Source organism: Pteropus alecto, unplaced genomic scaffold (genome assembly GCF_000325575.1).
Source record: "Pteropus alecto unplaced genomic scaffold, ASM32557v1 scaffold21, whole genome shotgun sequence".
In the NCBI taxonomy this organism is placed as follows: Eukaryota; Metazoa; Chordata; class Mammalia; order Chiroptera; family Pteropodidae; genus Pteropus; species Pteropus alecto.
Window position 1 is genome coordinate 13,350,897 of NW_006436282.1, and position 26,655 is coordinate 13,377,551.

General features: G+C 34.4%; 1 protein-coding gene across 1 annotated transcript in view; it reads left to right on the forward strand.

Annotated features, from left to right (window-relative positions):
- HDAC9 (histone deacetylase 9) overlaps window positions 1–26,655 on the forward strand; it is a 298,491-nt gene that overhangs the window by 266,181 nt on the left and 5,655 nt on the right. Inside the window, exons 15-17 of the mRNA XM_025046886.1 lie at window positions 54–161; window positions 25,958–26,013; window positions 26,258–26,345. Coding sequence (XP_024902654.1) covers window positions 54–161; window positions 25,958–26,013; window positions 26,258–26,345 — 252 coding nt within the window. The remainder of the gene's footprint in view (window positions 1–53; window positions 162–25,957; window positions 26,014–26,257; window positions 26,346–26,655) is intronic.

Sequence of the window (26,655 nt, forward strand, 5' to 3'; positions counted from 1 at the left end):
TCCTTCTCTTTCTCCCTCTCTCTTTCTACGGGCTCTGCTGACTGTTTGCTCAGGTGGACAGTGACACCATTTGGAATGAGCTGCACTCGTCCGGTGCTGCACGCATGGCTGTTGGCTGTGTCATCGAGCTGGCTTCCAAAGTGGCCTCAGGAGAGCTGAAGGTGAGGTCTGGGTTGCATTAAGTGTGGGAAATCCAGAGAAGAAGCTGAAACAGAGATGTTGTTGTTTGGGAATTGTGGGGAGTGTGGTGTGGTAATAAAAGGAAAGGGGCCGAGGGAAGAGGGCAGGGAAATGGCCACGAAGGTGTGATAATAACTGGTCTGTAGGTAGGTAGCAGCTGATCCTGCTTGCAGGGCCTGCCTCCCCTTGGGGGAACTCTGCGGTCAGGGCACACTGGTGTGTTTTTAAGAGCATAGAAATGGTGAGTAAAGCTATGGTCCAGGTTAAAAATACCCAATATATACATATCTGTCATGCCCTCCTGGGATTCTCTTTTGAAGCGATTTAAAAAAAATATGATTACTGAGTACTATGTATAAGCTCAGAATACCACCCAGAGAGAAGGGGGGGGCTGGGGGAGAAAGGTAAATACCAGACGGGAAGGATTGGGAGGAAGAAGGAAATTGTTGATTAGAAGGGTAATGATCCAGAATATGTTTTTCCACGAAAGAACTTCAAAAATGAGCTACGCTTTATTGTTCTTTTCTTTTTACGATCTCTTCTTTTCTACATCATATGAAAAGAACAATGTCCAAACGCAGCGTTTCCCAGTCTAAACAATTTATAAAAGCCAGAGACCTGACAGACGATGACATTTTATTTGGTATTTTAACAGTGCCATTTAAAGGTATGCCATGTGCATCTCGAATGCAGTTGCCCAGTAAATTTTGTTAATGCTAATGTGGCTTTTTAATGCTCTAGTTTACACACTTCATAATGAAATCTGGGTGGTTATTGATTTGATATTCTTAGCAATTGTGGGACTTAAGGGAAATATATTGTGATCAACAACATACTGTGAGTTTTGTTCATCTAAAATAAAGTCTAATTAGCATTATTTTTCTTAAGTCTGATGAATTTTATTCAATGCCACTTGTGATTAAAAAATGAAGGTTAGGAATGTATACTTTATAATGTACTGTCTATTGCAGAAGTCTTTGTTCTATCTCTTTAAGAAGTTGGAATCTACAGAAATATAATTTTGATAAGGTGGGCTATATTAAAATATACATACATATTTATATATGCCTTACGTAAGGTTGACATGATCAATTTCAGGAAATTAATTGCTCATCTCGGAATTTACAGGGCCATTAATGTGATGTTAACTACTCAGTCTTTGGTAATGAGCTATTGAAGAGAAAAGGACTCAACCTTATGGAGAGGTTTTGGCTGCTTCCTAGTAGCACTTTAGCAATCATTGCTTCTGTTGGAGTATGTCACTTGTAGCACTGGAATAGATTAACTTTTTAAAAGAATGATATTTGAATTTTTTCAAAAAATTTAAAATCATTTCTTCAATTAAATAAATAAATAAAAAAGAATGATATTTGAGGGTCTTATTTTTGGAAGAATTCAAACGACAGACAACAGCCGAGATGCAATATTACAGTTTTTAAAACATTGTCCTGGCATCAACCCACTTAATAACAAAATGATTATGTTAACATTCACAGTTTCTAATTATTTTGACTTTTTGGAAGTTTAATCAATAATTCAGAAACCTTCTCAAGTAGACAAATCATCCTCATTAGCTCCACAGAATGCAGAATTGCCAAAAGTATATATGGAGAGTGTTGAACAAAAACCTAATTCTGTTCTTAGGAGGTAGTCGCTTAAAACAGCTAATTACAAACAAAGTGACAAAAACATAAACTACGGACATGGTGACCGCCAGCTGTACCAACATTGGCTATTTATGTTACAATCAAGAATTCATACAAATGCTTTTTCTCCCCTTGGTTGAGAAATCAGCAGGTATGGTTGGTTAAAAAAAAAAGAGAGAATAGAGAAAGAGCCTGCCTAAAAATCGAGAAATCTTAGTTCAGCCTCCACAAATTAAATGCTGTGTCATTTGTGGCAAATCAGTTCACTTCTCTGGGCCCCAGTTTCTTGTTCTGCAGGATCAGCAGGGTGAAATTTATAATGTTGAAGGTCAAGTATGGTGCTGACATTCTGAGCTATTTGCAAATGAAAAGTGGATCTGATTCTCAATTATACACACTGTGGCATACCAAGTAGTAGATATTCCAAAACTAATTTCAACTTATTTTGGTGAGTATTCCAGATTTTGCAGCTGATTTATCTTTCTGATTGCTAAGCCCAAAATAAAAGCCCAAGACAGGCAGGATCATAACAAAGGCAGTGGTGCTGACAGGCCAAGAGACTGAACCCATCAGTTGCTAATAATTTGGAGAGACCTATGGGAATGCTGTTTGGGAAATGTAACAGTTACAAATGATTTGTGGCCACAGTGAAGAATTGAGGTCCAGAGCCATGTGGCCATGTTTACAGACCTCTAGCTAACCAAAAATGCTACTTAGTGTCTACCTGTCCCAGATGACAATATGACCTGCTGGCCAGGAGCATTAACACTTAAGGCTGTGGAGTCACTTCATTTAGATCTATGAAGAAAATAGGGAAGCTTATTTGAGGACATTGGTAAGTTATCCTCTGATAAGAGATGTAAAAAGAGAAAACTTTAGTGTTTCATTTCTTGTTTTCTGCATCTACGTTCAGTCTCACACGTTCTACTCCATTCTCAAGGTAAATCAATAGCTTAATAAAACAACATTCGCACATCATAATACTGCATTTCGTGAGACTCTACTAATTTTACTTGGAAAAAGAGATTTAAGAGCTTTATTTCATATAGGATGGGCTTGAGTGCAATGCTGAACTGAGACATGACAGACGGCTGGAGACACTGAACCCATAGAGGATAGGGAGATAAGAAATATGCACAAAAAAAGGACAATGCCAAAGACGAATTTGATTACTCAGAATTTTTACTTGATGTTGAACTTGATCATGACCACTTCCCTAACTTTTGACCTTCCTTCACCTGAGGGTACTGATGGACTGAAGGAACTAGAATGAACCAGGCGCGAGGAGTAGGTCTCGTGTTGATGCTTATCGTGTGTAGTAATCTATGTCAGTAAATTGGTATGTTCTTGGTACAGAATGGACATGCTCACTGGAGTTCATTAGAAATTATGGGGGCATTTAAGTTTTCTGGGTTTTTAACAAGCTTTTAAAAAAAATCCACACATTTGGGAATTTACAAATGCCCAAATTAACTATTTATCAGATTCTGGTACTAAGGAGCACAAATGTTTTGAAATGGTGAAATTTTTGGTGTATTAGAAACTATAAGTGGAAGAATAGTTATCTTAAAGTGGTTTTATTATGCTATAGTACATTTTTAAAAGTATGTCTGGAAATAGAAATGTTTCTAAAAGATGAGCATTTTTTCAAGTTACAAATGGTTCAATACTTGGTTCAAAGATGGTGCAAAATATCATGCTGTAGGCCTTAAAAACATACAATTTTTATTTGTCAATTATACCTCTATTAAGTTGGGGGAAAATGGTTCAACACTTATCAAGTTTTACTATAGGGATTCATTTTGGTGCTATTTTTGGTAATGCTATAATGCCCTGAAGAAAAAGTAAAAATTGCTTTAGCTGTCTGGAAATTTTTTGTCAAAAAAACTCCTGATTATCTGAACATGGGTGAATTTTTTAATATTTGAATGGGTATTGCGATGTCATGTTGTCAGTAATACCTGTGTTTTATTGAGAACCTCCTATAGGCTGGCAGTTTGCATGTAATTTGCCATTATCCTCACATTGTCCTTTAAGGTTAAGTACCACCAATGGAATATACAATGGAGACATCAAGTAACTTTCTAAGATTCTCCACACAGTTTAATAACTGTCCAAGCCTACAGCAATCCCCTGTTCTCTTTCAACTGCTCTAGAAATAATTTCTTGTAGAGTTAGCACAAATATGTAAGAAAAAAAGAGTGAAAGCAACCTTTTTCAAATGGTCTAGATTCTTTTTTATTATTATAAAACATTTAATACATACAAAAAGATAAGAAGTTACATTAATATCTTACGAAGCACAATAATAAAATAAACACCTTTGAGCCCTTCATCTAACCTAAGAAATAGTACTTTGCTAACACTAATCGAAGTTCTTTCAGTCCTTATCTCATTCCTATCTTTTTGACCCAGGAATAATCGTTAATCTCTAGTATTTTAAAACTTATTTCTTTCCCTTTCTTTAATAATCTTAACCATATGTTTTAAAACTTTATAAGAATTGAATCTTATCAAATGTATTATTCCTCAAATTTCTTTGCCCCCACTTAAAATCATGTTATGAAGATTTAGCCATAGGAATTTATATAGCTGTGATTCTTGCGTTTTTATTGCTGTAATGTGTTCCCTTGTACATCATAATTTGTTTATTTATCTTTCTGTTGGATATTTTAGTTGTTTTCAGATTTTACTCTTTTGAACAATGCTGCTGTGAACACTTTCGAATATGCTCGCCATTTCACTATGGTATAACTATGAATAAACTGGCAAGCTCGTAGGCTAGAAACAGTAAATTTCACTAATGCAAAGTAGAATTCCAAAGTCATTTTGCCACAATGACATCAGCAAAAAATGGCAGTTTAAACCTCTGAAAATTATTTTTTATAAAATCAATGACAAAAGTTACAAAAATTTTTTAACTCTGAAAATTAACCAAAAACTTGCAACAACTCAAGACATGTATATTCAAAACAAAACTGGCCAAATCTGGGTAAAATCAGTGAGCTTTGTGATGTTTTAACTCACCCTATTCTCATCTTACTCTTTCCACTTCCATAGTAGCCTTAACAAATAACAGCTTGCATTCTCACTGAAAATCAGTAACTTAGCAGTCTCCAGAGGGGGCGCAATGGGTTGAAACTTCTTCAAAGCCTCATTCTCTGAATGCACAGAGAATTATCATTATTTGACCCTTCTGGTGCTTCAGTATAAGACTCCATAAGCAAGGCTATCTTTATTTGACCTGACTTGGGGTTCACCAAATGCGAAAAGCCTTTTCCCAAGAAGCATTTGTTGAAAAGGATTAAAGGCCATGTACTAATTCCCGGCTGCCTAAAGTAGTGAATAACAGTGGAAAAAACAATAGACTAATCAAAAACTTCAAAGGAAAAACTGGAGAATGAGCTGTACATAAGAGCTCTGAAATGTTCCATCAGATTTCTAGGAATCTAGAAGACCACATGTATGATAGGGTTATGTTCCCACTCAGCAAAGACAGGTGAAGGCCCTAAGCTCTTATCTCAAACTGACTTTGAGGCTCTACTCCAACAGGAAGTGAAGGCCCAGGTAGAGCTGTCAACTGCCTGGCTGAATATTGAAAGCATGTCCAATACATACCCACAGGGCTCCTTGAAAAAGGCTAGGGACGATTGATTCCAGTCATTTAAGGAACTCTGTCCAATCTTTAACTGATCACTAAATTAACCAAACAAAGACTTCTGTACCACACTCAACATAGATTATAGACTTTATAGAATTAGTTCAGAAAAGCCAATAAACAAAACGACAACAAACCCTGGGAAGGGGTGAAAATCTGATTTCCAAAATTGCCATGTTGCTTTGTTTAAAATGTCCAGTTTTCAATATAAAATTATGAGACATGCAAGGAAACACATGAATCCACACAAAAAAAAAATAAAGAATACCAGCAAAAGTAACTGCATAAATAAATATAAAATATAATAATTGTATTTTTTACTTGCAACTTTTTCTCCTCTCATATTAAAAGACAACTGTATAAAACAGTGGCCATAAATATGTGTTGATGGCACATAGTTCATAAAGATGTAAGTTTTGAGACAATGATAGCGCAAAGGAGGTCATTAAGAATGGAGCTTTAGAACAGCAAAACAAAGTTTTTGGATACTATTGAAATTTGGTTCATTTCTGAACTAGATAGTTAAAAGTTAAGATGTCAATTATAATCCACTGAACACCAAGTTAGAAAATAGCTAAAAATACATAGTAAAGGAAATTAAAATGGCATACTAAAGCAGGAGTCCCCGACTCCCTGGGCCTCGAAATTGTATGGTCCGTGGCCTATTAGGAACTGGGCTGTACAGCAGGAGGTGAGCATCAGGCAAGAGAGTGAAGCTTCATCTGTATTTGCAGCTGCTCCCCAGCGATAGCATCACCGCCTCAGCTCCGTCTCAGATCGTCAGGAATTAGATTCTCATGGGAGCACTGGTCTCTGGTGCCAAAAAGGTTGGGGACCGCTGCTCTAGAGAATACCTATTTAATTTAAAAGAAGGCATAATGGAAGAACAGAGGAACAACAACAAAAAAGACGACACATAGAGGAAAAAAATACCAAAGTCATTGTGCCAATTTCAAACCCGACCAGCAGCACATAAAAATTTCCAATGCTCTGCATTCTTGCCTGTATTTACCATTTTTAGATTTTTAAATGTTTGCCAATCTTGTGGGCATAAACTGTCCCCTAATAATGAATATCTGTTCTCAGATATAGATAAAGTTGTTATATCCATCTTAATCCTTTTATTAATATTTAATAACTCTTAAGTAAAGCTTTTTGTGTAGCATTACTAGCTATTTTTTTCTCTTAGTATTTGCCTACTTCATTCACCATCACTTTACTTGCAAACTTTCTCATTATATATTAAGTCTACCTCTTATAAATAGCTCATGGCTGGATTTTGTTCTCTGATTTGACTGTTTTAACTGGGGAGTTCAATTCATTTCTATTTATTATGACTAGTAGTATATACAAATATATTTCTATCATCATATCTTTTTTTACTATTTGTCACACTATTTGTGTGTCTCTTTTCCTTCACTCACCACTTCCTTTGCTTTCAGTTGAACTTTTTTTCTCATTCTATGTCACCTCTAATTTTTTAAAAAATACCTTATTTCTATTATTTTAGTAATCACTTTTTAAAATTTAACCTATTTAGTTAATCTTAAACTTAATCATTGTCTTTATTCTCCTCACTAACAAAACAAGAACTTTAGAATATTTTAAAGGAAGTTATCCTAGCCTGACTAACATACTATTATAGCTCAGTATTTTAGTTTTATCTTTTTTTAAAAAAAAATCACTAATAGCACATTTTTATGCTGTTTTAAACCATCACTTTTTCTTTATACTTACCCACATACTTACCTTTTTTTTTTTTTATTCACCATTTATCTTTGCATTTGAAACCTCCATTGTGGGATAGTTTTTTTCTTCCAGTACATTTTCTAAAAGTTTCTTTAGTGATGGTTTCTCAATTTTTGTTTATCTATGATATTTTTTTGTCTTCATTCTTGAAGGATAGTCTTGTTAAGTACACAGTTCAAGGTTGACAGTTTCTCTCAGCACTTTGAATATACTCCATCCTTTTCTGGCTTCCAGTTTTGATAAGGAAAATATCAATTCCCAATGTAATTATCACTCCTTGTGTTTTTTTCTCTCTGATTGCTTTTAATGTCTTTATGGTTTTTGTGTTCTATATTTTGCTTACCATGTGTCTAATAGTGGATTTCACTGATTCAAAATCGTTTAAAATATGTATTAGTGAAATTAAAATTTAATGCACCCCGTGATGATACTTTGTGATAAGTCACCTACATTAAACTGAAAATTAACCTTGCTGATTTCCATTATTAATTATTAATTTCATAAAATAATAATTACATAATAAGCACTTATTATATACCAGGTACTACTATAAATACTGAAAATACTAAGACAGGGAAATTAGCTGCCCTCATGGAGAAGGATAAATAGATAAACAAATACACGTATGATACAAATTCAGGTAAAAATATGTGCTATGGATAAAAATTAAAGTTTGAGAAAAAAAATTAAAGCATGAGAGAGAGTTATTGGGAGACTTAGGGAGAGGGCTAGCTCTGTTAACTTAGGTAGTCAGGAAGACCTTACAGATAGGGAGAGATTTGAGTTGAATGAAATAAGGGAAGAATCATGTAGAAATGTGGGAAAAAAATATTCCATACAAGAGAAAAGGCAAATACATAACGTTTCTTATAGGGTAGAATAAATAAGTCTTGATAGGTTTAAGGAACAGCACAAAGGCTTGTGTGTCTGGATCTGAGTTATCTGCAGAGGGGCTAATAGGAATTGATATTAGAGAGAGAGTCAACCGCCAGATAATGGGATGTACACACACTCACACACTCACATTCACACGCACACATACATACACATTATACAGCAATACCATTTCATATTTTGCCACCAATTTGGCCTTTCTTAAAATGTTCTACTGTTGTTTGTACTAAAATTGTACAACAAATAAGGTATAGAATAGAATATTTGTGTTGATTCCATTTTCAATCAAGGTCTCAGACTGAAGACAATGGAGTTAATGTACTATAGACACTACTTGAAGAAATCAATTAAAAGATAGTCAAATAAGCCTGTGATTATCTTCCCTAATCCAGTTTATAAAACAAAAGACTGGATCATAGTTATGTGCTTGATGAAAGATTCTTTAAAAGGACTTTGTGAATTTCGACTATTCTTCTCTCTTCCTCTGCTTTTCCCCAACCTAAGCCAAATGTGTAGGAGATTGAGAAGGTGTCTAAGGAAATCATTTATGCCTGCAAATGAGAGGAGTTGCTTTTCAGTCCTCAGCCTGATGTATGTTGAGTTACAGAAATTTGTAGGATCACTCTAGACTGCTACCAGGGTGAGGCATTAAGGGGTTCACTGAAGGGCCTGAACTATACAGGTCTCACCGCAGCCCTGCTGACATCTCGAGTTTAGCCCAGTGAGACCTGTACAGTTACCTTGTTGAATCAGATATTGGCAGAATTCATTTCCAATGTGGTTGGAGGACTGAAGTCTCTATTTCCTGGCTGGCTGTCAGCTACTCTTAGCTCTTAGAGGCCTCTCTCTATTCTTTGAACATAGCCCTTGCATCTCAGAGCCAGCAAGAGGACATAGAACCCTTCTCAAGATTTCATTTTTTCTGACCATTTTCTGTTATTGCATCTCTCTTTGACCACAGCTGAGAAAAGTTCTCACCCTTTTAGCATGTGTATGATTTGAACAGGACCACGTATATAAACTGGGTACTCTTTCTGTCTCAGGATCTTTGATCTTAATCATATCTGCAAAAGTTCTTTTGACATTTAAGGTAACATTCACAGATTCTGGGAATTAGAACACGTTTATCCTTTGGGGGACTTCTGCCCACCACAGTTACTCAAAATTCAAAGATTGCTTTAATACTGTCACTCTTAATGGCTGTAAGCTGTTTAGTAATTGCTCGAGTTATTTCAGTTTTAGATAATATAATTTATTCTGTAATCAAGATATAATGCACATTGAATAGAATGTACAGGTTTTCAAGGGTATGTCTTTTAACAAATGTCTATATCTAACTACCACCACAAGTTATAAAATATTTAAATCACCCCAGGAAGTTCCATCATGCCCCTTGGTTGTTGTTCTCCAGCTCAGATAAACACTAATCTGATTTTTTTCAGTCACCTAATTTTTCCTGTTACAGAACTTTATGTATATGGTAATATGCAGTGTGAAGACTTTTCTTTGTGGTTTTTTTTTTCACTTTGTATAATGTTTTTGAGATATGTCCATGCTATTGTGTATATCATTTAGGTCGTTAACCTTTAAATCTCAGTTGTATTCTATTTTATGAACATCATGCAGTTGTCGGACAACTGTGAATAAAGTTTTGGACTATTGTGAAAAAAGCTGCTTTATTTATATAAAGTATAAAGATACTTTTCTAAGTCTGTTTTTGGACATATATTTTTATTTCTCATGGATAAATGCCGAGGAGATAGATAATTATGTTATAGGTTAAGTGTATGTGTAGCTTTATAAGAAAATAACAAACTAGTTTCCAAAGTAATTACTATTTTATCTATAGTTTTATTACCTCTCTCATTCCTGATAGAAGTAATCTGTATCTTCTTTCTTTTTTTCTGATCAGCCTAGCTAGACGTTTATAAATTTTATTGATCTCAAAGAACCTGCCTTTGTTTTCATTAATAGTTTTTAATTTTTCTATTTTATTGACTTAATCTTTCTTATTTCATTTTTTCCACTCTCATTGGGATTCATTTGCTCTTCCTTTTCTAGTTTTTTAGGGTGGAAGCTGAGGTGATAGACTTCAGACTTTTCTTTCTTTCAAATAGGCATTCAGTGCTATAAATTTATTATTATTTTTTAATAGAAATTATATGAGATATACCACATGATTTGAAATACATATACATACTGAAATAATTACTTGCAATCAAGCTAATTAATGTACCAATTTCCTCGGTTACCTTTTTTTATAGTAAGAACACCTAAAATCTACTTTCTAAGCAAATTTCTGGTATTTGAAATAGTATTATTAACTGTTATTAATTTTTTTCTAAATGCTACTTTGGCTGCATCCCACAAATTTGGCATATTATGTTTTCATTGCGTTATGTTTTAGAAATGTATTACTTAGTGTCTTTTTGAGGGTTTCTTTCCAGATATCTTTCTGTAATCAGTCATAAAATATGCTTTGTATGACTTGAATCATTTTCTATTTATTGTGACAATAACAGTGTAATTCTCTTTACCTCTTCCTATAGTCTATATTAATTGTACAATACCTTTTACTTTTATACATATTATAGATCTCTACAATGAATTATAATTATTTTTACTGTAATAGTTGAAAGTTTTGAAAAAAGTTCACGGTTTGTGCGTGTGTGTGTGTATGTGTGTGTGTAAGAGAGGGAGAGATGTATGTAGACATATATGATATAAAGATAATTTATAAAATGTCTTTTATATTTGGCCACATATTTAATGCTCTAGTGCTCTGTATTCATGTGGGGGTAGATCCAGGCTTCCATCTGGTATCATTTCCTTTCAGTCGGAAGAATTTCCGTCAACATTCTTTGTATTGCAGTTCTATTGGCAGCAAAGTCATCTTTTGTTTATAAGAATTTTTCTCTTTTCCTTTAATCTCTGAATGATATTATCATTTAATGTAGAATTCTGTGTTGAACATTATTTCAAACTTTAAAGATATCTTTCCAGTGTTATGTTTTTTTTTTTAATTTTGTTGATGATGAGAAATCAGCTGTCATTCTTATCATTGAGCTCTTTATTTAATGATTTAGTGAATCTTTTCTCTCTGTCTTTAAGACTTTTTATTTATTTTTACTTTTTTTAGTAGTTTTGTGATTAGGTATGGTTTCTCTGTTTTCATCCTGCTTGGAGTTCACTGAGCTTGCTGTTTTACCTAAAATTTGGAGAACTTTTAGCTAAGATTTCTTTAAATACTTTATTCTACCTTGTTCTCTATATTCTTTGTTTCTTAGAGTCCAATTATATGTTTATTCGATCATTTCACACTGTCCCAGTAGACACTGAGGATCTATTCATTTTCTTCAGTCTTTTCTCTTCTCTGTACTTCTGCTTGTATAATTTCTCTTGACCTATTTTAAAGTTCTTTGTTTTTGTCTTCTGTTGTATCCAAGTTGCCACTAATTCCATTTACATAATTTTTTATTTCACACAGTGTGCTATTTACTTTTAAGATTCCTGTTTAGTTCTTCTTACATCATCCAGATCTCTTTTAAAATTGTCCTTTTCTTCTCCATTTATTTCTCTTCACCATCTTTCCTTAAAGATTCTTTAAGATGTCTATCATAATTATTTAAAATCTTTATCTGATAATTCTAATGTCTGAGTCACTTGTCAATATGTTTCTATTTCCTTAATTTTTACTTGATTATGACTCTCATTGTTTTGCTTCTTTGCATGTCTTGTAATATTTGATTATATGCTAGGCATTGTGTTTAAAAACAAGTAGAGACTAGAAAGGGTTTATTTTTCTGGGGTTTAATTCTTTAAAAAATTTCTTTATGTCCAAAGCTCTTCACTGATTTAAAAAAAAATTTCTTTTCATTCGTTCCATATTTTATTGTTATTATTGCAGGACTGAAGTATTGTACATACATTTTTCTTCTAAATCAAGTGTAGCTCTCAAAAACATATTTTTGAGAATATGTCAAAGTTCTCTCCTATTTCAAATTTTATCTCACATTCATAAGGAACAAATGCCATTGATTTGAATAGGGGCACATTGACTTATTTTGCTATTTGATTATTCAAATTAAATGAAGGAAAAGACAAGTATGTTACTTATGTACATGCTGTCTGCACATGCAGTGTGATTAGCTTTCCAAACTTCAGAGAAAGGGAGAAACTTTGGCTACGTGTTTATTCTTATGGGAAACAACCTTGTTCTTTACCTTTTCACCTCTTATTATACCAAGTGCTCCAACTTTTTTTCTGGAAACTTTTAAATTTGTCTGCTTATGAACTATTTTACACCTCTGAAAACTGACAAATATGAAAATACTTTAAAACTCTTAGGTTAAGTAAGAGGTGAGCCTATGCATTATTCAGATTCTTTGCTCAGGAACCAAGACCCATTGACTACTTGGCTTGCCTATGATGATCCCACTACACAGTCTGCTTCCATCTAGGTTTTTATTCTGCCCATCTGTTTTTCTGATGGCTAATATTTCAATTTCTAGTTTGTAGTTTTAACTGCCTGCTCCATGGTAATTGAATCTGCCTATTTCCAGCCTTTTCATCTGGTTCTTGGCTTTGGACTGTCCAGATTTCATTACTTGTATGTGGGTTAGCTCATACTGACTAAAAATTGCTGCATCTGCTGTCAGAATGTAACTATGTGCATTGCTCTTCCCTCTAAATCTTGCTGAGCTTTTCTTGGTCTCTGACACCTACTTTACACTCTTAGTCAAAGTCCTGATGATATTTTAGAAATAACTTAGATGGGAAAGAATGTTTCCTGAAATAAGTTTCAGTCTCAGATTTAGCATTTACTTGCAATGTTTTCTGCTGTATTCTTGCCTTGATTTTTAAAGTATAGAATAAATACTATATAATAAAAAAACTCCAAGCTAATTTATGTTTGTTTTTTTATCTTTCATAGCATTAAATTTGATACCTGCTGGTTTATGTATAATGCAGATGTTTCCTTTCCTTTTTGTTTCAATCTCTGCAAAAGACATTGTTTTGCTTTTTGATACCAGTGTCCAAATTGCACATATCATACACACTTGGAGAATATAAGTATTTTACACCTTTGTAATTTTATATGACAGTAAATTTTATACAAAAAAACACACACACGGACACAAACACGTGCGAACTTGTAAAATGAAAAGTTTTGTCAATTGTCCTTTCTACATGATGTTGTTATGTACATAATGCTACATAATTTAATTTCTTTGGTGGAAATTTGTATTTAGTTGCCTACTTTTGACTGAATAGTCCAATTTAATTAATAGTTGGCTGCTATTCTTATTACAGTGCATAGCCATGGAGAAATTAGAATTTAATGGAAGAAGAAATCTTACAGTTAGTGTATGAATTATATGGACAAAGTTAAAAATCATCTACCTAAAAACCCAGACACTTTGATGCTAGTTATAAAATATACATTGCTAGTTATAAAATATACATTAATTTTTTTCTACTTTCACATATCTAATTGAGTAAATATATGTATGTACCAAAAGATACCAAGAATATTAGAACTACCATTGATTGAATGCAACTCTGCTGTAGTAAGATGAGAGTGTAATGACAACAGTGACTTTACCATGGCACATTTATTGATACAGTCTTTTTCCCCCAGTATTATCTATGCTCAGGTCTTGGTCATTACTATTATCTTATTACAATATGATACTCTTATAATTACTCTTATAATAATGTCATACAATTGTGCTATTATCTTCACAGAAGGTTATGATCATCGATCTTAAAAATGTTTTGTTCTGATTCAGAAAAATTAAAAGCAAAACTCTTTCACCCTACTTAATTATTTTTTCAGAAATTTTTCATACTGAGGCTCTTTTTACATGATGAAAAATACCTGCCTTTTCTGGTCAGTGTGGTCCAAAAACCAGTCATGTTTTAAAAAGTTCAGGGAATTAAATCGTTGGCCCTTTTGTCAGCTGAAACCACTGATTGATAAACTAAACAAATTGCTTTCAGTGGGTTATTATTGCCTTACCAAGACCCACATCCTGATGATTCCTGCCCCCCCACACACACACCAAAAACGTCTTCATAATGGATCCATTGTTATTATTTTCATACAGGGCTCAACTTAAATTATGTGTAATAGAAGCACCATCAAATGCCTTGTCTCCTTTCCACCAGCATACTGGTTTTTCATGAATGTGTTTATTCCCATCTATAGCCACATCTTTGCCAGGCTCAGGCTTTAGGCATTATGGGCCACAGATGCCAGGCTTCCTAAGAACTGTTTTCCAGTACTGTCATCAAGCTCCTTCCTTCTGGATTCTTCAGGGAGAAGGGCTGGCAGCTGTGCATATGCTTTGGGGTCCACCATTTAGTTAAACTGCTAATGCTGGGCTCCTGTTTTCCTGGCTCCCTTGAGCTCACTCAAAGAAACAAGATGGTATTCCCATATGTCCCTTATTGTTTTCTTGGCAAATCTCCCTACTTCCTTTAACCTCCCAGATTCTAGTGAGAGACAAACTTTCTTTGTGAAATTTCTTTCCCTTAGAGGCTGTGATAAATAGCACTGATTCTGAAGCAAACTGTCTTTTTAGAAAGTCCTTTTCTGAGGGCTGAAGTTAACTGGTTTTAAAGATGATATTAGCATATTCCAAAATATTATGCATCCTAGTGAATTGTAGTTATAGGCAACCCAAAAGACTTGACTTACTAATTTGAATGTGAAATTTTACAAATAGTTCAGATATCATTAGGTGATACCTCTTAACTGAGTGTTCAGATATTCTCCAATGCAGTATTTTATCCTCGTATTCCTATTCAATTCCTTCAATTCCTTCCTTTAAGAAAGAATCACAAAACTAGATTTGATATTTTTAGATGTAGAATTAACAATAAAAATATTATACAATATGCCTTAAAGACTTGTAGAATTGAGCACAAGTGGATAAAGTCTAGCATTTGTCAGTAGTATGTCTCTAAGAAGATACAATTTGATCTCCTCTCTCTTGCTCTTAAAGACTGGCACAGTAGGGCAAACCAACTATTTATGATGTTTAGTAGATGTAATGTATTTTTTTATTTCTAAATAAGATTTTTTATCACAAGAAATTAAAATTGAGAAAGGAAATATTCTACTTTCACATTATTTTTGCCATACTATAAACTGTGTGGAGCTATTTTTTGTTACAGATATTAATATGGTTGAAGAGGAAAACCTCAGAATACACCAAAGATTTGTAGTTACTGCTTAATAGGAACTTTGAATGGGAGCTGGTACAGTGGTTCCCCCACTTATCTGCAGTTTTGCTGTTATTTCAGTTACTGGAAGTCAACTGTGGTCCAAAAATATTAAATGGAAAATTCCAGAAATAAAAAATTTGGAAGTTTTAAGTGCCATTCTGAGTAGCATGGTGATATCTCATGCCATCCTGCTCCTTTCTGCCTGAGATGCAAAATCATCCTTTTGTCCAACATATTCATACTGTATATGCTGCCTGCCCATTAGTCACTTACTGGCTGTCTTGGTTGTCAGATCAATTGTCCTGGTATTGCAATGCTTGTGTTCAAGTTACCTTTATTTTTCTTAATAATGGCCCTCAACCACAAGGGTAGTACTGCTGGCAATTTGGATATGCCAAAGACAAGCCACAGAGTATTTCCTTTAAGTGAAAAGGTGAATACAGTACAATAAGATATTTTGAGAGAGAGCAAGAGAGAGAATAATTATTACAGTATATTGTTATAATTTTTCTATTTCATTATTATTGTTAATCTCTTACTGTGCCTAATCTATAAATGAATTGTAAACTTTGTCATAAGTATATATGTATAAGAAAAACATAGTGTATATAGGGTTTTAGGCATCCAATGGAGTCTTAGAAGTGTCCCCTACAGATAAGGAGGGAGTACTCTGTAAGGCATGTTGAACAAATGATTAGCTGTATGGTATCCATAATGGTCAACTCAAGATTGCAGGTTATTTATCAGTTCATTAACATTATTGCTATGCCTGAGCTGTTCCTGAAAAGCCATGGACTCTGAGCCATTTGTTGTACAAGGTTTTTCCTAAGAGATAAACAGATGTGGGCGAAGCAAGGCAGAAGGACTCAAAGTCTGTTTTCCTTTCTCTGCTCCAGAGTTGTTGTCTGATAATCTGAATCCCCCAATCCATTACTAGAGAGTGATAGGAGGGGAAAGTAGCATTTATGATCTTTCCTTAAAATTTTAACCTCCAGTGATACCAACAAAAACACTGAAATTTTCCATTGAACAATTTTTAGTTTCTTTAGCCAAAAGAATGGACTCTCATACTACTACAATGAGTGTAACCAGCACCATTTTGGATGGGGAAGCAGAGTTGAGTCAAGTTCAAAAGCACCACCAGAGGTGTCCCACAACGTGCTTGAGAATTCTGATGGACATTTTTGTCGTATTCAGCTTTACCTGAATAGAGAGATGGGAATTCTTATAAACAAAGTATTTAATGTAGCATGATGAGCAGTATTATTTATATTTTAAATCTTTTTACAACAAATATCATTATCCCCATCCCACCAAAAAACAAACCAAAAAAAAAGAAAGAAAATGAAGAAAAATCCCAAAATCCCATACAACTAAAAAAAAAAAACAATTATTTCAAGCAATGATTTTTAAAATCAAAATTTTAGTATAACAAAACATTAGGATCTTCTATAATTACCTATTTTGAAAGCATTGTCTTTACCACGTTTCTGACTTCCTAACCTCCGTACAACTTAATGTAAAGAACCGAAAGTTATTACTATATTTTTAAAAATGTGTCAAACCAGCTAATGGATGCTTTATTTTCATTACTCCTTTGATTTATCATTAGGTAAAAGACTTGTATACTTGGCAAGCGCATTTATTGAGATATTAGAGTGGGCACTGAGAGCATACTGATTTGTTAGGAGATAAATTGTGCTATCCTAGCGTAGTCACGTAAATTGCAATTTCTGGCTTTCAGCCTTTATTTTTACTAGCATCTAATAGCTTATGCACCAGTATACTTGATAATTATAGTTATTATTGAATATCAAAACGTATTAAAATATTTCCAACTATTTATGTTAAAAATCAATCTATATGTAGGTAAAGAAATGTTGCTTTAAGTCATTTTTAAAATTGATAATGCATCAATATGAATCAGGGGTACCTGAGATTTTGGCTTCCAGTGAAATATTTCAAGCATATAAATCATCGCATATGACTTTCCAATTCAGCAAATGTATTGGGAGTAATAATTCAACCATCACATCTTTACTTGGGAATACATGCTGTAGAGTTTTTCCATGCTGTGCTTGTTTTTGATACATATTATTGCATTGAAGATTGATACTTCGGTACATTTAGAAATACTTTAGTGGTAATACTTAGGCATTGGGAAGTAATTACTGAGCTCTAAATTAGTAATGCACTAAAAGAGACATTTTAAAAACAGAATTCCAATCAACTGGTCTGATATGCTCAATTAGTCTTTGGACTATAGGCAGTTATATATAAAACATTTTTCAGCAAAAGAGTTCTTTGTTTTTATTCTTTTAGCTTTCCAAAATAGAGTTACATTTTAAAAATTAAGTAAAAATATAATATTTGATCAGCTACTCCTAATAAAAAAATACAGTCTCTTGTCAGCTTATAGATATCACATAGACTTTCTATACTGCACTGCAGTTATGTTTTTATAAAGAATAAATAAATCTAAATTAGTAAGCAGCTAACTAGACTACTGGGTATTACAAGTATTTAAACCTCTGGTTCATTACTTAATATTTTTGAGAATATATAAATAACCTTTGCTTTTCTCTTTTGGATTCTGTATATATTGGCTGATTCTGTTAAACAGTATATTCTTGACTTTCTACATCACTCTCATTGGTGGTGATTAGGCCCCACTTTTCATGATTTCTGAAACCTAAGTTATTTTAATAACTTGGATTTAGTAATGATTCTTGCTATCAAATGATTCTTGCTACCTGCTTGGCCATGGGGATGTTTGAGAAATAAACATGTACATTTCTGCTGTCCATGAAAACATCTTAATGCATGCAAGTAAAATAATCAGATTTATATTATACTTTTCAAATTTTCAGTTCCCATCAGTGTCGTGGCAATAAACTGAGCTTACGTAGAGGAATTTGAACTTTGGTCAGTTAGAGTAAAAAAAAAATGAACCTTTAAAGTGATTCTAGTGATATGTTTACTGCTTGCCCTTTACTTTCTTAGGGAGGGTTTGACGTGCCTATAAGGAATGCACAAATAAATTTGACATTTTGATAAATTCGACCAGAAAATGGAAATTTCATCAAGTAATGAAAACAGACTAGTTTAAAATAATTGAATTCCTTTCCCTCTCATTCAAATTCATTTTTACATATAGCAAAGTCCTCGATTCCCTTTCCCAGGTGTCATTTGACTGTATGGGGAACAAATAGTCTCCTGCATTTTCCCATGTGATGACATCAGAGAATACACCCTATTTCTCAGGGAGCACCATCCATAATAGTAGTCTAAACAATAACAACAACAAAATTGAGATGTAAGCATACTTAGTACTTGAAACATTGTTACTCTTAGTGATGTTAAAATACTGCCAAAGATCTATGATCAGTGATGTTTATAAATGAAGATAATTTAAAACTGGAAAAGATGTTTTAAAAATCAATATTAAGATAAAAATTTCATCATTGTTAAATTAATATAAATCCACAGAAAAGTCCATTAGAATACATTTGCTTAGCTAAACTGCTTAGTCTTCATGACTTTGTATAAAATATAAAGCAGAGTTTTTTCATGGAGTAAAGTAGAAAAAATTCAGAATTGTATGGAATTATATGGCATTTGTAGGTTTTACTTCTGTAATTTGAAATGCTCACAAATTAACGGAGATTAAGTAGGAACATCATACACACTTGAAAGTTTGAGAAAATAATATTTTCACAAAATGAAAAGGATTATTATTACTATTAGATGAGAAAATAGTAAACTGAACCACTGAATGTTTTATACAGGTTTTCTTATAGTTATCTTCTGTGAAGCTAATAGATTAAGTTCTTTGAAAATACAGTGAATTACTTACAAAGGAAGCTCATTTAAATATTCATCGAAGATATATATGTTCGTGAGCCAAGGAAAATCTTGGTTCAAGTTGTATCATATACAATAAATCTTTGTGCCAGACAATAAGGGGTACAGAAAAGTACAAAACAAATTCCTTGTCAAGAGGTCCAGAATCGAGGGTGAAAGTCAGATTTTTCTGTAAGAATAATAATGTCATTTTTAAAGCACTTTCCACAATAGTTTAGTGACTCAAATACTTCATTAATCGTAAGCAATGGAATATTTTATTTTTCTAAGAAACCAAAATATTACCAAGTCTAATAGGCAACCTCCCACAAAAAGCGGGCCTGCAAAAGCTGGGACCTTTGAGAGAAGGAAGAACTTGCAGCCAAGTTCAGAGTAAAGAAATGCCCACAGACATAAAAGCCAGAGTAATATCTACTCACAAACTTATGTTATCATTCTTTACCAATCGCCAAGTACTATATAAGTATTATTTACACTTATATAGTACCTGGCACATACTTACGTGCCAGGTACTATATAAGTGTAAGTATGTGCCAGATACTATATAAGTGTAAATAATAAAGCGGTGAATCGAGTCATAAAGTAGTGACCCCACAGTGGGGAGTTGGGGTGTGGACATTAATCATATAAATCACAATAATTAAAAATAAGAGATAAATAATCCCTCTGGAAGATGTGTTATTACAAACTAAGACACATTCTTAGAAGAAAGGTTTGGCAGATCTTTAAGAGTATAACCAGAAGAACCCGGTAGTGACTTACCTAGGCTCAGGGATGGTTTCCCTGCAAAAGTGATGGATTCGAAATGGGCAAATAAGGAGGTATTATCCAGGTAAAGGGAGGGGGGAGGTAAGTGCAAGATCTCCTCCACCGAACTAGGAGTATATGCCAAAGCCTGTGAGTGGAAGAATCAAGGCACATTAGAGGAACCAAAAGGCCAGTGTGGCTGGAGTGGAGAGAACAAAGTGGATGGTGTTATAGGTGAAGCTGAAGAGGTGGGCAGAGGCCAGGTCCTGTAGTCTTAAATGCTTTTTTTTTATTAAGTGCACCTGTTCTTAGCAGCCAGACTGGCTTGGCTAGAATCCCAGTACTGTTATTTTCTAGTTAGAAACCTCAAGCAAGTTCTTTAATCTTTCTATGCCTCAGTTTCCTCATTTATGAAATGGGATAATATTATCTGCCTTCAGAGTTAGGATTAAATGAGTAACAAAATATTAGAGATTATTATTCATCATGTTATTACTTGCATATATGATTTTTATGTATTATGCATATTGTAGCATTATCATATAATATTATTTGTTATTTTGTTTTTATTAAGAAGAGAGACAAATATGTTTTTGTTCTGGTACAATAATCCAATATAGGAAAAAACTGATGATACCAGAGAGAGAGCGGAGAGAACTGAGGGTGAAATGTCTTTGAATAAGCCCAAGGTGGTTTAATTAAGTACCCAGAGGAACTAATTGCTCTTAGATAAGATAAGGGCCTGGTGGGGGTAGATGGGTAGATTTTATTATGGAAGGATGAAGAAATTCTATTCTAATTGCTTCTGTTTTCTATGTGAAATAAGAAGCAAATTCATCAGCAAGGAGCAAAGAGTGAGCAGGGTTAATGGGGATTTGAAGGAAGAGGAGATAGAAATGCTCTTCTGAAAGACTTGGAGAGTTAATTCACTAAGGGATATAATGTGCTTGATGGGCGTCATGAAGAGCCTACTTGAGGTCTGGAATCATGAATTTAAAGGAAGACCAGTCATGTGGATTTTGTATAAGCTTAGGTGCAGGAACAGAGCAGATATGAGTTGTACTTAATCAGTATTGTAATTTTGCAAGAGGAGTATGTTGAGGGAAGGAAGCAACAAAGTGCCTGAAATTATGTTGTGGACTGGATGTGTGTGCCCCTGCCCCAAATTTATATATTGAATCCCCAGCTCCCAACGTTATTGTAATTGGAGAAAGTGTCTGTGGGTGGTGATAAAAGTTACATGAGGTTGTAAGGTGGGACCCTATTTTGATAGTAGGATGAGTGCTCTGCTAAGAGGAAGAGACACCAGAGTTTGCACTCATGCTTGCTCGCTCCCTCCCTCCCTGTCTCTGTCTGCCTGCCTGTCTGTCTGTCTGTCTGTCTGTCTGTCTCTCTCTCTCTCTCTCTCTGCCATCATGCCTGTCACTCAGAAGAAAGGCTATGCGAGGACTCTAGGGAAAAGAAGAATATCTGCAAGCCAGGAAGAGTGCTCGCAACAGAAACCAAACCCTGCCAGACCTTAATCTCAACTTCCAGCCTCCAGAACTAAAAAAACAAATTTCTATTGTTTAAGCTACCAAGCCTATGGTATTTTGTTAGGTGGCCTGAGCAGACTAATAAACCAGGAGAGTATGCTGGAGGGAAAAAGGGACAAACTGTGTGAAAGTACATACAAGTAAGTGAATATAACGATAGACCCAGAAGACTAACCAGATAAGGAGAGAAGTGAACATGGTGGTGGGGATGAATGATGGACAACAAAATTTAAGGTCAATGGACTGGAAGCCTCAGTATAGTTGAAGCATTAACTGGAAAATAAGATAGTAGGAGAATAGAATGAATATTTGACAGTGAGATTAGGGAAGAGAGTCTTACTGTTAATGGCAAGGAGTAAGTGTATAACTGTAAACGGAAGACAAATTTATTGAAGGTGAGGAGTCAGAGAACTGAGAAATCAGAATTTTGAATGAGATGTCTGTGTGGGGATTGAAATCACTAAGAATAATCGCTGGAGGACTGATGGAGAGAAAAGAAGACATTCCAAAGGCAAAATATTTAATGAGTGGATAGAGGTATAAGCACATAGATTTGAGTGATATTTGGAAGCAAAATCAACGGGAATCAGTCATGAATTAAAATGAGATGGAAGAAGGTTAGGGAGCGGGAGCCATTAAGGATAACTCAGGATAAATGGTCCTTGACTTAAGCCACTAGGTGAATCATGGTATCATTGGTAAGTTAGAGAAGGCTGGGAGAAGTTCAAGATTTTGATCTTAGATATATTGAATTTGAAGTGACCCTGAGATATCCAAGTGAAGATATTCAGTTGGTGGGCTGATATTTTGGTCTGGTGACAGATGGAGGGTTTGTTATGGAAATAGAAATCTGTGAAGTGTCTGATGATGGTTAATAATTGAATAAATGAGAATAGGGCCATTGCCTAGGAAGTAAGTATGGAAAGAGAAGAAGAAACATCTAGGACTGGGCTTTGAGTAACTTCAGTATTCAATGAGCTGACTGAAGGATGTGAGCCTTCAAGTGAGACTGGTAGGAAGTGGAAAGAGATAAGGAAACCAGGAGAGTATTAAGTCACAGAAGCCAAGAGGAGAGAGGGTTTGTTTGTTTGTTTGTTTGTTTGTTTAAGGAAGGTGTAATCAATAGTGTTGAAAGCTAATGAGGGGCCAGGTAGGCTGAGACCATAAAAATATCATTGGATTTACTGACATGGAGGCCTTAGTAAAAACTTCTTTAGTAGACTAATGGAAGTGGAAGATAAATTAGAGATTGGTGACTAAGGCAGAGATGAGGGAAAGGAGAAATGAGAAAGCAAGATAGACTACCCTTTCAAGAATTTTGGTTTCTAAAGGGAAAGAAAGGTGTGGTCATTGGAGGAATCAAAGAGATTAAGGATGGAGATTATATATATATATCTTTATGATCTTGGTTAATGTATAATTTTATTTTCAAGATGGCAGAAACGCGTCTATTTAAATCTTAATGAAATATATATATAATTGGGAATTTTAATATGAATTTAATATGTTAGTGAGAAAAACATAACTGACAGCAGAAAAGTGGGAGGGGAGGGGATGGGATCCTAACTGCAGGTGATGGGATAGCTGTGAGGACTATCACATCCTCTATTACAACAGGAAGGAAAGGGAGCGGATTACCCCAGGACTCAGTCTGTTATCATATTGCGTTCTGTCTTCTCAGTTTCTGGGTGATCTAATCATTTTACAAGAGAATATTATTGGGGGAGGAGGGTGCAGTACACCTTATGCTCTTAACGCTGCAGTGAGAAACAAGGAGAACACCAGCTCCATCTTCTGCTGCAGGCATGTTTGTAAAGTGTGAATGTGGAAGCAGCTACCACTTGAGCAGATTATGGGAGAATCAGCCTTGTCAGGTTTCAGCAAGGCGGGGCATTGGTTTCAGCAAGGGGGCATTCGGAAAAGACAGAAAATGTATGGGAGTTTGTCATTTCTGAGAACACAGTGAAAGTTTTGGGTAGATCGTAATGACTGAGAAAAGGTTTCTTATTCACAAGAAGGTAATTTTCAACCCCAAATCAAGCAGTTTCAGAAGCAGTTTAGCAGAATGGCGGAGATTATAAAGTGAAAGGCAGACCTTTTGTTCGAGGAAATTGGCTATGAGAGAAAAAAGGAAGATGGAATTCAAATTCTATTTGGCTTTTTGTCTTCTATAGTCTAGCTAATTATCTATGAGATTTCATTTCCGTTTTGTTCCTTAATATAATCTCTATTCAGATAGGTTTCACATACACAATATTTTCTAAAATTTTTTCTTTTATGCCATTGTTCATTCTTTTCCTCCTGCCCAGAATACCCTTCATATTTTTTTTGCCTTTGTGAACACAACTCTTTCTTGAAGACCCGTTAAAATCTACCTCTCATCTTTCTTTTTGTTTTATATTTTTCACCGTAAAATAATGTTTGTTGTAAAACCATTTTTCATATAATTTATATGAAGTTACAAGTTAAAAACCTACATAATACTATCACTCAAATATACCATACTGTGTATTTTTAATTCTTCTAAAATTGATAAATATTTCTGTTCCACTTAATACTTATACTAAGATTTTAATGACTGTCTAATATTCCATTGTATAGATGTACTATAATTCATATAAATATTCTCATATTAGCAAATTTACATGATTTCCATTTTTTTCCTATTGTAATCAAAATCTTTTACATAATTTCTTGTCTACACAGTTAATAACACCTTTAGGGCAAAAATCCTCTAAGTAGATTACTAATTCAAAGAGTATTTATAAATTTTTTTTTTAAAGCTCTAGATATACAGAGGTGGATTATTTTCCAGAAAGGCTATAATTTATCTTCCTATAAGCAGCATTTATGAGTATATAAGACACAACTCCATTGTTAGCATGGAGAATTTTTTAAAATTCTTATTTCCTGGGTAGAAAAATGTCTTCCCATTGGGCTGTATCCACTGGATGTTAGCTATATCCTTTACCCATAAAACATATTATTTAAAATTGAATTGTAAAATATCATTATTATTGTTATTCTAATTATAAAAGTTTGTTACATGCTGACTATACTGCCTTATATTTGTTGTTTTTACCCCATTGTTTTCCCAATAGAATATATTGCACCGATCAGAATCTTTACTGAATTCTTCATTCTTAGAAGTCTCATGTTATAGTCTCACTCTACAATCGTAAAATTTCAGTCACTTGTCTTGTGTGGTTCATTAATAGTTTCTTTCATATTAATCTTTAATTGCCAGAGAGGTAGTACCTTAACAACAAGAGTAGGGAATATATTTATCACCACTTAGATTTGTAATCGAGGTTGTATTATTTGACTTCTAATTTGCTTCTAAGCTTATTATTATGTATATTCTCATCAAAATATATAACAAATTAACTCATTGTGTGTTAATTACCATAACATTCTAGAAGAAGTTATGTATATTTAAAGCCTTAGGGAATAGATTATTTTTCTTGATATCTTTATGCTTATAGTAAGATTTGGGGTGAAAATATCCCTGGAGTATATTTAAATTATTCCAAATCTTTTAGGATTGTATATTAAAGAAACATGGTTTTTTGAGCATGTTATTTGAATCATAGTTAAGTGAAAGGTGGTGTGAACCATCTGATAAATGATTTTTTTTTTTCACATCGTGCAACCCAACTTTTCTGAGCATGCTGGCTTTGCAAGGATTTATAGTACCCTGCCTTCATACTGGAGTTCCTTCAGCTTTCTGTGAAGCATTCCAACTAATCTGGAGGTTAAGGCATTCCTTGATCATGGATAGATCTGATTGCTACTCAGCCCTGGAATTCTTTATAAAATTTCAGAACGTGGGCTAGAAATTGACTTAGGGAATCCAATAAAGTTGCAAGTCTTGGCAGTCATCCAAGCTAAATTTATAGACTGGAAGAAATATGGGCTTTCCATTGTTCTCTTTTTCACCTTTCTGGGGTTTCTTTTGTGTGTATGTGAGTGTGTGAGTGTAAATTTATCATTTTGCTGACATTGGAGTGGAAATAACCATTGAGGGAATCCAGCTAAAGAATTTTCACTTTGGATCTTCCCTGGTCTTTCCGAACTTTGACCCAAACCTGCTCCAAGAGTGAATTTCTTCTCCCTCTGTAGGATGTTGGTGTCATAAAATAAGTTGTTTTTGAAAATGAATCATGCTAGTATAACAGCCGACGTGCACATTTGCCAGCTAGGTACAACTCCCAAATCCCTGTTCTTCCCCTGGCTCTGTGGGAGCCTTCTTTTTGAGGCACAATCTGAGAAAATATAATCAGTTATATCGTTTCTGTTCATTCTATGAAACAGTGATGGGGGTAAGAAAACAAGCTCTGACACCTCTATAGACTCCAGTCTTTTTGTATGTGCCTGAATGCTCTGTAGTACATGGAGATCCAAGGAGTCTTCCCACATCTGATCATTGAAAACGTGTCTTATTCTTACAGAATGGGTTTGCTGTTGTGAGGCCCCCAGGCCATCACGCTGAAGAATCCACAGCCATGTAAGTACCAGGGACTGTTGCCCATCTGCAAGCGCCACGGTTCCTGGCAGTCACCTGCCCCGTGCATGTCTCTGAAGCCTCTAATTGTTAGCAGATGGACTGAGAAATCTTGCAAGGTACTCCCAGAAGCAGATTTATGGCTTCAGAGATCATATAGCATTTTAAAAAATGCTCTGAACATTATTTATAATGGTTTTCCTGGCTGATTTGCTTTCTTATTTCTCTGTTCTTCTCTATTCCGCAGGGGGTTCTGCTTTTTTAATTCAGTTGCAATTACCGCCAAATACTTGAGAGACCAACTAAATATAAGCAAGATATTGATTGTAGATCTGGTATGTATTCCTGGCCAGAGCTGCATTTTCAGTGACTCTAGATAAAAAGGAGTGAATTTGTATTTCTCTGTTAGGTTGTCTTGCTTTAACACTTGCAAACAACTGAAGGGTGCGTTTCCTTTGAATGTGGAAACTCATTAAATTCAGGATTGCAGTTCTGAAACCATAAACATTCACGTTTCACTTTCATGGTGTTAACTGCAATTTAATGAGAAGAAGGCGCAGATCAGGGCAACTTTTATGATCCTTAAATGAATTGATACTTCCACAGTTAAAATAACCCAACAGAACCTGAATTTACTTTTCCCTA